The sequence below is a fragment of the Guillardia theta genome (genome assembly GCF_000315625.1).
Source record: "Guillardia theta CCMP2712 unplaced genomic scaffold GUITHscaffold_68, whole genome shotgun sequence".
Lineage (NCBI taxonomy): Eukaryota > Cryptophyceae > Pyrenomonadales > Geminigeraceae > Guillardia > Guillardia theta.
Genome location: NW_005434606.1, coordinates 106052 through 122008, shown reverse-complemented (window position 1 = coordinate 122008; position 15957 = coordinate 106052). Strand labels below are relative to the sequence as shown.

General features: G+C 54.7%; 2 protein-coding genes across 2 annotated transcripts; one reads left to right on the top strand and one right to left on the bottom strand.

Moving 5' to 3' along the window:
- Positions 1–640: 640 nt before the first annotated feature.
- Positions 641–3788, bottom strand: GUITHDRAFT_113552 (hypothetical protein; the record flags this gene model as incomplete). Its single annotated transcript, XM_005827234.1, has 8 exons — positions 641–846; positions 1050–1155; positions 1258–1382; positions 1432–1668; positions 1711–1744; positions 1795–1900; positions 1967–2043; positions 2178–3788. The coding sequence occupies 8 exons, from the start codon at positions 3786–3788 to the stop codon at positions 641–643; spliced, it is 2502 nt and encodes an 833-aa protein (XP_005827291.1).
- Positions 3789–5061: 1273 nt separating this feature from the next.
- Positions 5062–15392, top strand: GUITHDRAFT_113551 (hypothetical protein; the record flags this gene model as incomplete). The annotated part of the gene is made up of 19 exons (XM_005827233.1): positions 5062–5071; positions 5142–5163; positions 5214–6009; positions 6065–6272; positions 6325–6890; positions 6943–7016; positions 7061–7241; positions 7294–7731; positions 7792–12304; positions 12355–12521; positions 12573–12795; positions 12835–12925; positions 12971–13049; positions 13099–13182; positions 13237–13392; positions 13439–14416; positions 14464–14568; positions 14618–14777; positions 14827–15392. 19 exons carry the CDS (start codon positions 5062–5064, stop codon positions 15390–15392), a joined length of 9417 nt encoding a protein of 3138 aa, XP_005827290.1.
- Positions 15393–15957: the final 565 nt, after the last annotated feature.

Below are 15957 nucleotides of genomic sequence, written 5' to 3'. Positions count from 1 at the left end.
AATATTTGCAAAGGGTTAAAAATTCTTCTGCTTTCTCCTCTTTTCCTCATTATCCATCAAGCAAGAATCATCGCCCTCACCACCACGACCATCATCTCCGCATCCTCCTTCATGATTGTCCTCCTCCTCTTTCCTCGTCCTCCTCCCTCTCTTCGTCTCCTCCTCTGCTCTATCTCCGCTCGATCCCTCGACATCCAGCTCACCTTGCGGGCATTCCTCCAACTCAAACTCGAAGGTCGCGGGATCACAGTTGTCGGTGCCTGTAGCGTACGTGTCCGAAGGAGGGAAGGAGAAGCTGAAGCATCGGTCAAACAAGTTTCTCCCTTCCTCCGGCTCCTTGTCTTTACCGTGTTCCTCCCTCCTCCCCTCCCCTCTCTCCTCCCTCTCCTTTTCCTCCCCTGCAACTCTTTACTACCCCCCCTCCCCCCCCCATCTAATGCTGCCAGAAGCACATTCCTGTACCTCCACGGACTTCTCTTCCTCTACCTGCTTTCCCCACGCTATTTCCTCCTTCTTGTCCTGCCTACATCCCCGCTTCTTTTTCCTTCCTCCACCTACCTCTCTGTGTCATCCTCCTTTCCTCCCTCCGTCCATTGATGCTTCCTCCTCCTCCTCCTCCTCCTCCCCCTCCCCCTCCTCCTCACATGTTGCTCCCGGAGTGCAAACAAGTAGTGATGGCATAGACGTCTGACAAGTGCCAAGCGGCCCCGTTGCTCGTGCAGTTTTCGCAAGACATGGCGACGCTTCTGCTGACGTTGGTTGTCTCCTTCACCACAAAGTACCCGGGCAGGAACTTCACAGTCCCGTTGTACACGCTCGACGGGAATGCAGACAAGAGGTCGAAAGCTGGCGAGAGAATGAGAAAGCGAACAAGGGAGATGAGAGACGAGGGGACGCGGAGGACGAGCGATCCAAGGAGCCGTAAAGAGAGGAACTGAGGAGAGAGGAGGAGAACGAGGATGGGTCGGTAAAGGACGAGAACTTGCCTGTATAGATGGAGTCACAGGGAGGAACTGGATGATTACTGGCTGTTTTAACATTCTGCAAACCACAGCAGAGCTGTTTGTAGATCTTCTCTGAGATGTGCATCTTGACGGTCTGGTTGGCATCGCTGACAACCATGACAGACTCGTACTCTTGTATCAGTGCAAGGTTCTGCATGAAGAAACTCAACAAGCTATCTAGGCAACAGCAAGATTGATGGTAGAAGTGAGATACAAGACAGGAGAGAGAGAAGAACAATGACGATGAACTCACCGAAGTATTCTGACAATCGCTGTCTATACTGCGGTTGGTCTGATTGCTGGATGTCAAGTTGAACACTTCCTTCACCCGACATGTTGGACATGTGCCGGGAAAAGCATCTTGATCACTCACTAGCACTGTAAAGTACAACTCAGCCTTGCTTCATGCTCCTCCTCGTCTTTTCACCACCCTCGATGTTGCAGAAGCAGCAGTTATCGTCATAAATGTTTGCATGTTTCACATCACCACCACCACAATTCATTATCATGTATTCTATCATCAAGTGGATCGTCTCCACTATCATCATCATCATCATCATCATCATCATCATCATCTCCATATTGATCATCATCCTCATCATCTCCATACACTTCATGCTCTGAGCTCCTCTGAACCTTTCCTCACTCTTTTTTGACTTCTCACCTGCCACGTTGCAGCCTGCGCTGGATGGGGAGCTAAAAGCACCGGGAAGGCAGGAAGCGCACGCAGTTGCGTTGTACTGCCGAAAAGTTTCATCCTCTACCTTCTCCCTTCCTCTCATCTAGATACCTCTGACGAATATTCACCAGCTGCGCATGGAGAGCATGGAAGTGTTCCGGACTCGTTGTAGTAGCCAGGAGCACAGACGATCTGGCCCGTGAACTTGCAAACGTACCTGAAGAAACATGTCAATCTCCTCCTCCTTGATTTCTCCTCTTCGATCTCCTCCTCCTCCTCGAACCCGAAAGGTTGCCGACAAGGATCATCTGATGCAGTTCCAACCCACGAAGGCTGGTAGCATGGATATTTCGTTGGGACCTGTTACGGGAGAGAAAAAGCAGGAGCAGGAGCAGGAGCAGGAGCAGGAGCAGGAGCAGGAGCAGGAGCAGGAGCAGGAGCAAAGGAAGGAGGATGTGGTCAGATTGGTTAGCAAAAGATTGCAATCATCTAACCATGCTCGCCGTGTCTTGATGATAGCAATACTCCGGCTCATCGTTGTATCCCAACCCGACAACGTCTCCCCATCTCCCCTCCCACGGACCCCACTTCCTGCCGGCACAGTTCCTCCCTACCTGCTCTTTGCACTCCGACTGCCACCAGTCTCCCGCCCCGAAGAGCGAGCAAGTCTTGTTGGGATGCAGAGGCATCGAGTCGATCCAGTTCATGTACTTGACCTTGGAGTAATCCGTCCACCTCAGCCCGGAGCTGTTTGCGTCCTTATACAGTCCTATCCACACCATGCTCTTGCTGCCTGATAGGAGAGCAGAGGGGTCGGTGAGCCCGTTCGCCTCTCGGACGATGCTGGTGATAAAGTCGTTCTCTGCCTGCGAGGAGACGCTCGCAAGGTGCCCTCCCTCACTCTGGCAGCTCCTCTCCGCATCCCAGAAGGACTTTGCGTCAGACAAGGTGTGGGCTCGGTAGCACCAGGTGAAGCCGGGAAAGAGCTGGCTTCCAGCTGGGCAGACGGACAGCAACCCAATCTGAGGGATCTTGAAAGGGAAGGAGAGGACTGGTGCTTGGTAGACGACCCCATCCTTCACAATGATCTGCATCACCTGTAGATTCACCGTCGCCAGCGTCCCAGGCAGAACAACAGGGACAATCTCAAGCTTCCGGTCCGGAAGAATCGACCCTCCTCCGTCCTGCCGCTGCCCGTACCATCCAATCCTAGGGGTGCTGTCGTCCACGGTGTACCAGAAGCTGGAGTTGCATGCTGCTACCAAGCTTAGTAGGACGACCTCGATTTCGTTGAGGAAGAAGCCAGGAGGAGGATAGGTCTGAGCGAAGAGACGAGGGGCATGGAGCAAGCATGAAACATTGGTGCTAGATTGCGGTGCACGTACTCCATAGAAGTGCAGCTGGTTGACACTGACAACTCCGATGGTCTCGTTCACTTGAACAGGACCGAACTCAGTGTTGACAAAGTAGATGCGCTGAATGGTGTTGGGCTGGTACAGCCGAAAGAATGAGTATCCATGGCAGGCATTCGGAAGCATGCGGTCGATGGAGATGTTGGTAACAGCCGGGTGAGGAGAAGGCTTGGACGAGATCTCGTACAGGTCCAGCCACGAGGCTCCGTCAGCCGATGCTTGTACCTTCGCTCCTATCAGCGCAGCTGCCCAATCAAGGGAATAGCTCTGATTGTTGTAGGGATGGGGACGCGGGATCCAGTCGCTACCCTGCGCTCGGGGCACAAGAGAAATCATGGTAAGGATGACCTCTTGCCCCGGAAGGTGGATGCCGATGTAGCTTGCTTCGGGATTCGAGAAAGATCCATTGAAAGGCTCTCCTCGCAGCGTTTTCTCTGTGCTCTGCGGAATCTCAGGATTGAAGGCCGAGAGCTGAAACCCTGTCCATGCGTCACAACCGCAGTCGGGGTTCGCGGTGGAATGTCCGTAAGAGACCCTGCAATCCGAACGTTGGCATCCCCCTATTGTGTTAGCAGCAGGAAGAAGAATCTCCGAACAGTCCGTCCAGTTTGCTAAGAGCGTCGAGTTTCCTAGGACGGATACCAGTTGGAACAGGAACAGAGCTCCCAGCCGAAGAAATCTCGAAGGTCTCATGGCTGAGATCTGAGAGTAGGGAGAGGAGGAGGAAGCTAACAGGGAGGAGAGGACAGGACTGTCTCCATGAGCTCCGAGAGTCTCTTTGTTCCATCGCTACAACAACACCTTGTTCTCCATTGCACCATTCGGGCTCTATCTCTATCCGACATATAGCGTCGCGCGGACGAATTGAAAACTAGGCCTACAGCAAGGGCACGCCGCCGCCGCCCGCCGGGCCCCGGGCCCGGCACCCGGCGCGGCTGACCGCTTGAAGGCCGGGCCGCCCGGCCGCTGCCAGTGCCACCGTCACGACTGAGTCGGTGTGCGGCCGCAGTGCCCGTCACTGGCTGGCGGCCACTGCCAGTGGCGGTGTGCGGCCGCAGTGCCCGTCACTCAGTGACAGTGGCTGGCGGCCACTGCCGTACGGCAGTCACGGCCGTGGATCGGACCCGGACCCGGCCGCCCGGCGCGTCACTCAGTGACTGCGGCCGCCGATCTTGTCAGGAACCGTTTGAACATGATCGGAGGCTGTGGGATCATTGATACACTGAGTACTACTGCCACACGCCGCCGCGGTGGCCTTCATCATCACCTGGCACACCGCCGGGCTACAGTTCAAGGCCAGTTCATGTGACCGTTCAAAGCCAGGTTGCCGCCAGGCGGCCTAGTGCGGAAGTTGGCACGGGTGACCCCGGCCCGGATCCGATGATGTCCGATCACTGTCATAATGTCGCGCGACGTCTAGAACTGAAAGGACCCTAGTAGAACTTTGAAAGGGCAAGGAGTTAACTCAAAGTTGATAAAGGTGTTAAACAGGCACTTATAATGGATGTAGAGCACAAACCTGCCGGGTTAAAATCGGATGGTGCCAAAAACCTTCCAGAAACTTTCAATATTTTCATCTGAATTTTTCCAAGTTTCAAATTTCAGCGGAGGTATTTGGCTTCTTTATCTTTACGATAATGTACCGGTTGGAAACCCCCAGGGGTAGTCCTCTGCGCAAATGCACTTGTACCCCCTCGTATACGAATATATGGAGGGGTCCTGGCATGTAGTAGGACCGGGATGTGGAGGGTGGTAATGCCACCTACGTTCACGCTTCCGACGTGAACATGGCGGCTTGTGATCGCCTCTGATCGCTCGCAGTGGCTGCGCAGGCCTGGTAGAGGAGGATGAGGCTAAACGTCCTTGTGCTGTTGCTCGTGTTCACTTGGAAGTCAAGTCAGACTCGTAAGACATTGTTATGATTGCCAAACTTGTCTCTGTCCTGACTTGCACAAAAAGCTTTGCAATGGCAACAGGTAAACCCCATCGGACAAAGTCCAACGGCACGATACAGCCATGCAGGGTTTAACCTGAACAGTCATTCAGGAAAAGGGTTTATATTCGGAGGGTAACACCACATATAGTTTTCGTCATGATTGCAGTAACAAGTGTTTGCAGGGTGATAGTGGTGAACGGCATCGAAAGTGTTGTAGACGACATGTGGATGTACGACTTTTCAGCTCAGACTTGGAGCGCCATGTCCTTTGAACAAGGATTCCAATATGTTTCAACAGGCTGCGTCAGTACGGTTGGAAACTTAGTTCTACCTGGTGCACGAGCTGGTCATAGCATGGTGGGCGCGTCGTCCTTTGCGCTCATGTGTGGAGGGTTTTCAGGGTTCAATGGGTCCTCGCACACGTATCGAAACAATAGCAGCCTCCTCGATTGCTTCTGGTTCTCCTATGATCCTTTTCCTCAGTGGAAGCCTCTGCAAGCTATCGGTCAAGCGATCCCCACGCAACGATGGGGACACAGCATGGCTTACAGCGATCTGAACATGATCGTCTTGTTTGGGGGGGTCTCTCGAGAGTCTTCAAACGCTCTAGGAGACTGTTGGTATCTCGACTCATCTGTGGATCCCTTTGCCGGGGGTCGGTACTCCTGGAAGTCATGCGATCCCCATGTCAAATCCTTGTCACCTCCTCCGAGGTTCGGCCATCAGTCTGTGATCTATTCCAACTCCCAAACACTCTACATCTATGCAGGATATGTGTTCAATGGTCTGGATGGCATCGTGCTACAAGATGACATGTGGGTGCTTCAAAACTTCAACCAACCAGACATCTCACAGTGGAAGCGAATAATGTCGGCAACCAACAAGCCGAATGCTCGGGCCTTCTTCAGCATGTGGATCGAGGGCTTCACTATCTACATCCATGGCGGGCAGGGGTCGGGAGGCGTCGGCCTTTCCTCGGTGATGATGAACTGCTGAAGTTGAGAGCACGTGTCTGATTGTTGTGGCTCCCCAGGTGCTCTCGGATACCTGGGATTACAACATCCTCACCAACTCATGGAAGCAATATGCTGTCTCAGAAGCCGCTCCCGGCGTTTCACATCAAGTAGTGATCCAGTCTCAAAGTGACGGCGGACAGACCGTTTCCTTTGGCGGCATTCTTGGAGATGGAATGCCCTCCGGGTATGTGGGTTCTTTCGTACCAGCCGATGGATGGAGCAAGGGTGATGTTTCCTGTGCTCTTGCTCAAAGATATGTGATTGAGACCTCTTGCAGTCCTGCCGTCGGGGAATCATCCAGTGGCGAGGAGCGGGCACATCGCGCTCTACGACGAGTCTTCGTCCAAGATGGTCGTCACCTTGGGGTTGGCGGTGGGCCCGCGACTCTTGGACGACTTGTGGGAGCTGGACCTGACTCTCTTCAAGTGGACCTGCCTTCGAGGCGACCTGCCTTCATGCCAAGCCCCTGTGACTGCGATCGGGCCGGGCAAGCTGGCACACGCTGCGACCTCTCCCTCCGGGATGTGGTCCTTGACGTTTGGAGGCATCACCTCGTCAACGGCAAGCTGTCCCGGGAAGTCGTACAAGAGCAAGACCTTCGTGGCCATCAACGACTTGTGGATCTTTGACCTCGTCGCTCTCCAATGGCTTAAAGTTGACCCAGGAGCCTTGAAGCCAGCAGCGCGCGTCTTCTCTACCATGGTAGTCCTTGGGCAGTTGGAGTCTGTGAAGAATGCTGTGTTGATGGTGGGCGGAGCTCAATGGGACTGTTTCCATGCGAACCCGAGTTGCGATGTTCCGCAACCCTTGAATGATGTCTGGATGATCGACATGGCAAGAAAGGTAATCTGGATCTGAACAATCTTGATCTTGCCTCATTGTTCATCTTGTGCAGGAAACGATTCCAGGAGAAACGATGGTGACGTTCGATGGGATGGATGATTTCATATCTGTGCAGCTGCCTTCATGGTCCAACTTGTGTATATTCTTTTGAGACCTCTCACTTGACTCAGGTGCGGAGACAAGACAAGCCTTTCAAGCTTGTGGATGGATTCTTGGCTCCTTGTCAACTCCAACGCTTGTGGAAACATCATTCTCTTCGATCTGAACAATGGTCCAACAACCATGCTCAGGACATTCATACAGAACACGAATGAAGGAACTTTCATCGTCCTGTTACTGCAACCTGGCAAGGTGATGCATGCTTTGGTGGTGTGCGATGCGATGACATGGCATGTGGCGACAGAACGAGATTGTTGTCAAGAAGTGGGGCCCTCTCGCTCTGCCACTGGCGGGGAGATGGCACCACCTGTGCTTGAGCCTGAGGTTTGGGAGGGTGTACTCCTCCATAGACTCGCTGCCAGACGCGCTGATCGCTCAGTCCTTCCTCTTCATCGACGGCAAACGTATGCAAGAGAACGAGATTGTGCCCTTCGACCCGGACGTCACCACATCTCTTCGACTCACCACCGGTCTGACTCACGTCTTCTATGGCGGGAACGACCCCTCGTCTCCAACAAGCTCGTACCAGTACTTCACTGGTAGCATGGGCAACTTGAGGGTTTGGTGGCCTGCTTGTCCTCCAAGAGAGGACCCCTCTCGCTGCAACCCTTACGCCTTTACATACTCTCAGCTTCAGGACGGCTCGATGTCTTCCAATGCCATAGATCCCTTAACAAACCAAGTGATCACGGCAAGTGCAAGTCTTTGCTTGTTCCCACTCCCACACTGACTTGTAAGACAGGAGGACCAAGTTGAGATCTGGCATGTCGCGATGCCGGTGTATCAGAACATGCTTTCCGGCTCGGTGAGGGCACAAGATCAAGACATGCTGCTCGTGGATCTTGAATTCAGCACACACTTCTCAGCCAACGGGGTTGCCAAGAACAAAGCCAACGGAGGTCCCGCCGCCTGCGAATGTGTCGATGGGAATCAAAATCAGCAGAGCTGCACGAGAAAGTCCTTTCTCACTGCCACATGTGACGGATGTCCGAATGCAGACGCTTGTGTATACGACAAGTGCCAAGAGTTTGACTTGGATTGCGCCGCGTCCATGTCCGTCACCTTCGACGAGCCAGTCATCGCGGGTTACGCAAGGGACGGAACTTGCGAATGTCTGGATGCAAAGAAATGCCCAAGCAAGATAAAGGACTGCTCTTGTCCGACCGGCCTCTTCCGAGTCTGCGCCTCCTGCACTGCTGGGCTCTACTTCGACTCCGTGGACTCAGTCTACAAGGCCTGCAACCTGACAACCAACTCAACGGAGTCTTGTGTCGCTGTTGACGTTGAATGGTGCCCCAGTGACTTCTGTACCCAGTGGACCTGCAGCTGCTTCAGCCCCTTGAACTCAAGCACAACCTACGGCTCTCTCCTTCGCCCCGACACCCCTGGGTCGATCAACTTCAAGTGTTACACCTGCTCTTCCACCTCTTCCTCTTCCTCTTCCAACTATTCCTACTATTCTTCCTACTATTCTTCCTACTATTCTTCCTACTATTACTACTTCAACAACGACCAATATGCAACAGGAGAAACCTGTTGCAAGCATATTCACTTTTGCATGCAATGGACGGTACAGCCTGATGGCAGCTGGATTTGTAGTGGAGACAACTTTCTGGGCAATGCTACTGGCTGCAATGTTGGCTCATGTTGTCTTCCTAATTGGATGTTAGCGTCAACAACTGGCTCATCAGATTCAACATCTCAGTCACAGTCTTCAAACTCCTCTTCATCGACGTCAAACACTAGCTTGCAAACAAGCGCAAGGATGCACGAGGCTGGGGTCGAGAGAGTGAGGTGGGAACACAAGAAGGAGTTTGCGAGGAAGTACCCTAAGAGGCATGGCAAACAGCCTGCAAGCTCGTCAGCTAGCATCAGAACTTCAGCAGCATGCAGTCTTCCTTTCACTTCCTACGTCTTGACGGCATTTCAATTCCAATATCAATACGGATTTGACGTCAGCACGTGCGAGCCATATCTCGCGCAGCTCCTCAATCTTTCGAGCTTCCAGTTCGACTACCTCGCCTCCACGTCAAGTGACACAGTCGAGTTGTTTGTCAACGTCTCCCTCGCCGACGCGTCCGCTGTGTTTCAAGAAGTACAGAGCACATTTAGTTCCGCACAGCAAACCTGGGATTACTACGGCAATTACCTGTCGCAATGCGGCAGCATCCAGTCAAGCTATGTTGACCCTCAGCCTCATGTCTGCGGGGACGGCGTCAAAGTCTCCTCCTCCTACGGTCAGGTGCAGTCTCCCTCCTGCTACCTCGAGCAATGTGACCTGGGCTCTCTCAACGGTCCTGGCTCGAGCTGTACCTCCAGCTGCAAGTGCATCCCCAACTTCGTGGAGACCTCTTACGACTTCTGCATCTGCAGCAACGAGATCCAGTACTCGTTCACCGGGCAGTCTTCCGACGAGACTCCTGGCGCCAACAACACGCTGACCTTGCGCATGGTAGTGGATGAGGCCGTCGACCCCATCAACGGGCTGAGCGTGCAGGCCAGTCAGCAGAACCCCATCGTCTTCACCATCACAGGCCTTGTAGGGACGCAGACGCCGAGTGGATTGCTCTCGGTATCCTGTCCCAGCATACAGCGCAACTTCTTGTGCGGAGGGCAAGCGTGCGGCTCCGGGGCCGAGTGTCCGGGCGTCTCAGTCTGGACTTCGAGCTCTGGGCAAGAGATCGGGAAGGCAGAGTGGAGCCAGCAAGGAACTCTTAAGTTCTCTGTCACCAGCTCCCTGCAGTTCTCACCTCAAGAGACGCCCATGATAGAAGTTTCGTTTCTTGTTCGTAACGGTCTCACGCCCAGGGTGCCGATCAGCATCGTTTCTCTCTCGTGCTCGAGCTCGGGGAACCTGACTTACGTCCCCTTCACCGGGTCGAGCGCCCTGCTGACCTTCAACCATATCTCCTTGACTCCGGGTCAAACTTCTCTGATCCAGTTGATACAGCCCGACGGCATAACAGCGCCGGTGGGAGAGGTCGTGACGGATGCGCAAGACGCGGCAGGGTCGGTCAGCATCCTAGATCAGGCTCTCTTCATGGGCTTGACGTCAGCCATGGTGGGGAAGCTCTCGCAGAACGATACCCTCACTGGCTTCGACAGCTTTGCCTACAAGATCAGTTCGTCATCTCCCACCTTCTCAGGAAAAATCTCTCTCGGGGTGAATGACACTGTCCGGAGGTCGACCGGCGGCTGCACCATAACGGCAGATCATGCGCTCAAGGTTTGCCTGCCTGGCGAGGCGAGCATCGTCATGTACAACCAGAGCTCGCAGCTGTGGTTCAGAGTAGCGAACAGCACTGCATACATGCCCTCCGACACAGCCACAGGCACCTTCACTCAGCCTGGAATCTACACGGTCGTGTCTAGTCCCATGTGCTGCCTGTTGAATGGAAACGCAAAATCGTGCGGTGAGAGGTTGTGCTTGCCACAGGAGCCCAACAACAAGGAGCTCGTCGCTCTGCTGGGAGGAGGAGTGGTGTCCCGCATGCCTCTCGCCGAGCAGACAACAAGGCCGGATGTCTCCTCCATCTCTGACCTTGACAGCTATCAGGCAAACTTCTTCCTCCCTGACCACACCTACCGCCCTCGCTCCGGCTGGAAACAAATCTGTCCGGGCGGCGCCTCCTCCTGCTCCTCGTCCTTGGCGAGCGCGATCTGGCCCTCGGCTCGCTTTGGGCATGCGGGAGTAGCCACTAGCTTTCAGACTGTGCTGATCTTCGGGGGTTACGGGTGTCTGACGACCGTCACAGTCAACGGGCAGCAGGTCTGCGCCAACCTGACGGCTCCTCTCAACGACCTCTGGGAGTTTAACCTCGACAAAGCGCTCAACGGTCTGAACCCCTTCACCCTCATCGAGCTGAGCCCCGCCCTGCAAGGGAGGGTAGGCATGTCCATCATCAACCTCGGTGCTGCTGATCATAACATCTTGATCATCGGAGGATCGTTCTCAGACTACAACCCCTTGAACCTCCTTCAAGAGACCCCCCAGCCCTTCACGTCGAGCGCCATGGAGTTGGATCAAGTCGACTACAACGCCGGCACCACCGTGCAGAGCATCGTAACGACTTCGTCTCAGATGTTGGGTCAGAGCGTGATTCAGAACAGCACGACAGTGATTCTTTTCAGTGGTTTCATCGCAAATACACTCAGCAGCGCCATGCAGACGATCAATCTCAACGCTGCTGACATGTCTCTTTCCCTGTCCAAGATGCCCATCTATGCCGAGAGCCCTTCACCTCGTGGCTTCTCAGGTCTTGCTAAGCCGGACTCAACCTCCCTTTTGGTGTTTGGAGGCATTCAAAGCTACAAGGGCACCAGCGACCTCTGGCTCTTTGACATCTCAACCCAAAACTGGAAGCAGATTCACAAGACGCAGGCCACTGCCGAGACTCCGCAGCCTGTTGCCTTCAACGCGTTCGCCTCCGCGGGCAGCATGATCGTGTCCCACGGCGGGATCGTCCAGCAGTACGTCAGTGGCGTCACTTTCGTGCATCAGGGCGGCAACTCGAGCAATCATGTGACGGCCAACGGCAACCTCTACTTTCTGAGCTCCATGACCAGCGTTGACCCTGCGCACTGGTATGGCGCGATCCCCCGAGCAACCTCCGGCTCCTTCGCTGCCCGAGCCATGCACACCCTCGCTCACGGTCAGTTCCTGCCTGGCGTCGACTCGCTCATGGTCTACGGGGGGGTAGGGGCCCAGGGACAAGCTCTCTCGGACCTCTGGATGATGGACCTGTCGCAGAAGGAGCCTGGCATCGCCATCCAAGTGATCTTCGACAACATAACCCTTGCTCTGCTCAACACCCCACAGGCAACCACAGACGTAGCCACTCTCATCAATGCCTTCCTGTCCATACAGCATGGCTTTCCCTCCATTAAATCTCAGGTGTACGACAGCGTTCGCGTCCAAGGGTATCCGAGCAGCAATCAGACTGTCATTGTGACCTTCTCTGTCTCAGCGATTGATGCAGCCTTCCTCTATCAGAAGTTGTTCACAGCCAACGTCAATTGGAAGCAAACCATCATCAGCATCATGCAGCAGATCAAGTTTTTGTACTCCTCCTCTAAGGTCCGGGTTCCCTCCTTCTCCATGCTCGCCAACATGGTCTTCTCCCCTCTCAACAGAAAGCCGTCAGATGTCAACACGACTTCCTTCTCGGGTTATGTTCTCCAGGGCATCAAGGACTACCTCCTCCCAGCCTACAGATTCAGCAGCTCTTTCCTGTGCACGCCCGGATCCAACCAGAGTAAGGCCCTTTCGCACCATGGTGTTTGCTTCAACTGACGCTCTTATCAGAGTGCATGCAAGGGGTCTGTCAGAACAGCACCGGGGAGATCAGCACCTGGTACACGTACGTTGACTACTGCTACACGGGGAGCTGGTGGTGCTCGGCTCCGTACAAGTGCACGTTGACAGGACCGCTGCACGGGCATCAGGGAGTAGCTTTCAACTTCCAGGGCCTGGTAAGAGGAGAGAGGAGAGAGAGACCCCTGCTTGGCTGACGGCTCTTGCAGACAACCACCTACCTTATCTTCGGCGGAGAGAAGACCAACTTGATCGACAAGGGAAGCAAGGGAAAGAACAACCCAGGAAAGGGAACCTTGAGCAATGACGTTCATTCCACCTACTTCACCTCCAACTTGGCCACTCAGATTCGGCTTGTTACCTCCTGTGACTTCTCCGGGAACTGCCCATCTCCTCGGAGGGATGCGGCCGTCTCTCTCCTGGGAAACACAGGTAGTCAGAATGGACGTCTGCTGGTGTTTGGAGGCCTAGGGAGCTTGTGCACTAGTGGTTGTGAATCACCCATGTACCAATACCTTGAAGACAAGCCAAACTCTGATCTCGTCGTCTATAACGATCTTTGGTATCACCGTGCAAATGAGCTTGTTGTCACTCACAGATTGTTCAGGTACCTGGACCTGAACAATCTGTCCTTTCAGTGTCTGTCGACAGGGAGCTGCTTCGACTCCATCCTTCAATGGAATCTGGTGCCTTGCATGCTGATGCTGCAAACGCAGCCTGACAAGCTTCCTTCAGATCGAGGTTCTTGGATCTCAGCCCTCCAAGCGCTTCGGAGCAGGGATCGTCCTCGACAACACCAACTTCTACCTCTACATCACGGTCAGCCCCTCTGAACGCGCAGGTGGACGTCTAGGAAGTGACCTGATGGCGCAGGGCGGAATCAGCTACTCTTCCTCCACCTTCTCGGAAGACGGAGATCTCTACCTCTTCCAGCTCAAGGACGCCTACTACAAGAGATGCAGCGCTACTGGCCAAGGGCTGACCATCGCCAAGGCAGGAGTCAAGACCATGTTCTGGCTCCAGTGTCAGGTAACCCTCTCCTTCTTCATGTGTCAAGGTATCAACTTCTCGGCAGGATATCTTCGGACAGCCGGCCGACGGAGCTAAGTTCTCTGTCATGGTTGCAGGGACCAACCTGCCCAGCATCTCTCCATCTGTCTCCAGCCTTGGCATGGGGCAGTACAGCTGCACCTACACGCCGGTCAAGGCAGGGGAGTACACCCTCAGCATCATGGTAGGGCGAGGCGGCAAGGACTACCAGGACCTCATCGCGGGCTACGACGCCCAGCCGACCAACTCCATTAACGAGTTCGAGCCTCTCAACGGCCGGCCCAACCCCAACCCCTTCTCCCTCTCTGTTGGCCCGGGCCCGACTTACCCCTCGGCCTCCACTTCCAACGGCGACTTGACGCTGACCACTTGCGGGGTGATGGCGAGATTCACGGTCACGGCTCGAGATGCGTTCGGCAACCGGCGGCCGGGAGGAGACTCCGTTGACGTCGTCATGACGCTGTGGAACCTCCTTACCATGTCCCCGTTGAACTCCAACCTGGTGCCCAGCACAGCAAGGGTCCTCGACAACAAGGACGGGACTTACAGCGCAAGCTATCGGATCACTCGGGCCGGGAGCTACTCCTTGCAGATCTCCTTCTCCGGGGCTGTGGGGGCGGGCTCTCCTTTCATCCTCGAGGTCAACTCCGCCATCGCCGAGGTCAGCAACACGTACGCCTACGGCGAGTTCTCCAACATCGTGACGGGACAGGCGTCGACCCTGTTCGTGCAGACTAGAGACAAGTACGGCAACGACATCCGAGCGAGCCCGGACGCCTTCCCTCAGGGCACCGAAGATATCCAGTTTGAGATGTGCGAGTCCTTCGGAGCTGACCCGACGCTCCCGTGTGCTGGAGGGGTGCAGCAGAGCAGTGTCGGCATCACCATCGACTATGCCGTCGGGCCGACGGGACAAAAGACCTCGCCAGTAACCGGCATGCCCTTCTACGGCCTCTATCGCATCACCTACTTTCCCTTCAAGTTCGGGATCGTAACGCCCGAGGTGACGTGGCGCTACCGCAGCCTGGCAGTTGACTCGTGTGCCTCCAGGTCAAACACAACGGCGTCTACGTGCAGTGCTTCTTCGATACCAACGGACAGACTTACTTGTCCATGTTCCCCAACCAGAGTCAGATTGACACCTGTGTCGCTCAGGTGAGGTGTAAGGTCCTCAGTTTCCCCTCTGACTCTCATCACTTCCCAGCAAAAGCTGACTGCTGCAGCTACATCGCGGAGACGACAGTCGATGAAGATCGAGCAACAAGGCAGGGAGGTCAGGGAGGTCAGGGAGGTCAGGCGGTTTGGCCCGGGCCTGCAAGGAACGCCTTTCGCCATCGACATCCAGTCGAGCTTCATCCCACCCAGTGAGCCGCTGACAGCCATCCTTGTTGACCCTTTGACTTGACCTGGCAGACTACTCGACGTTACACTACTGGCTCATGTTGGCTCCCGTCCTATGTGCTATTGTTGGATTTTCCTGCCAACTCATCTCCCTCCTCTCCCATGCCTTCTCGTCTCGTCAGAATGTCAACTTGGACGGTCACTTCAACAGTCACATCGCGTTCTTGTCAAACAGAGGATGGTCAATGTCGGGCAGGAGGTTGTCAACCTCGGGAAGCCGGAGAGTGAGCGACAGGAGCAGCTCGCAGCAAGCTCATCTGAAGCAGGAGGATGGCCGCTACCAACATGATTCCGAGATCGAGCATGCGCAGCAAAGCAACCTCGGGGCTGCAGGAGGGCAAAATGAGGGAAAAGAACATGCGAGAGGAAAGGGAAAACACATCGAGATGTCGCTGAGGGAGGACCTGAGGGAGCCCATGCATGTTTCTTATCCCATGCCTGTAGCTCACAATGGCGAAGGAGGAGGGACGCAGGATCGATGGCTGATTTCATATCCTGAAGGGCTAACGAAGAGGAATGCGAGTGAGCAGGGTATTGGACCCACTTCTGACTCCACCACTTCTTTGTATAGAACCTAGTTCTTACAAGGTTGCGGCAGCGAAAGGAGACGGGGGCTCATTCAAAGCTCGGAGGAGGAGGTGCTCGGGTATTGACGCGTATTCTCAGCAGTAGATTAAATTTTAAGGATTTTGTGTCTGATGACTTCAAGAACAGTTGGACACCTGAACACGCTCGCCTCGCCTCTTCGTTCCTCCCTCTCCTTCCTCCCTCTCATTCTGCCCCTCCCTCCCTTCAGCTTATTCTCAACTCTCCTCCTCTTCACCTCATCTTCCATCCTCCAAGTTCATCTTGATTCTCCTCTCATCGCATACTCTAAACTTTGTTCTGCTGAACTCATTCGGCATTTTGACTTTTTGTTTTGACTACCCCCACCCCTCCAATGCTACCTACGATTGTATCGTGTATCTCTTCCGCCTGCCTCCACCAGTTGCCCTTCCTGCCCCTTCCGTCCAGCCAGTCCGTCTATCCTCCTCTCCCTTCCTCGCCTCTTCCTGTACTCCGTCCGATCTCCCCCTCCCCTCCCTCGTCTATCTCACTCCCGTTCCCCCTCCCTCCCTCCCTCCCTCCCTCCCTCCCTCCTTC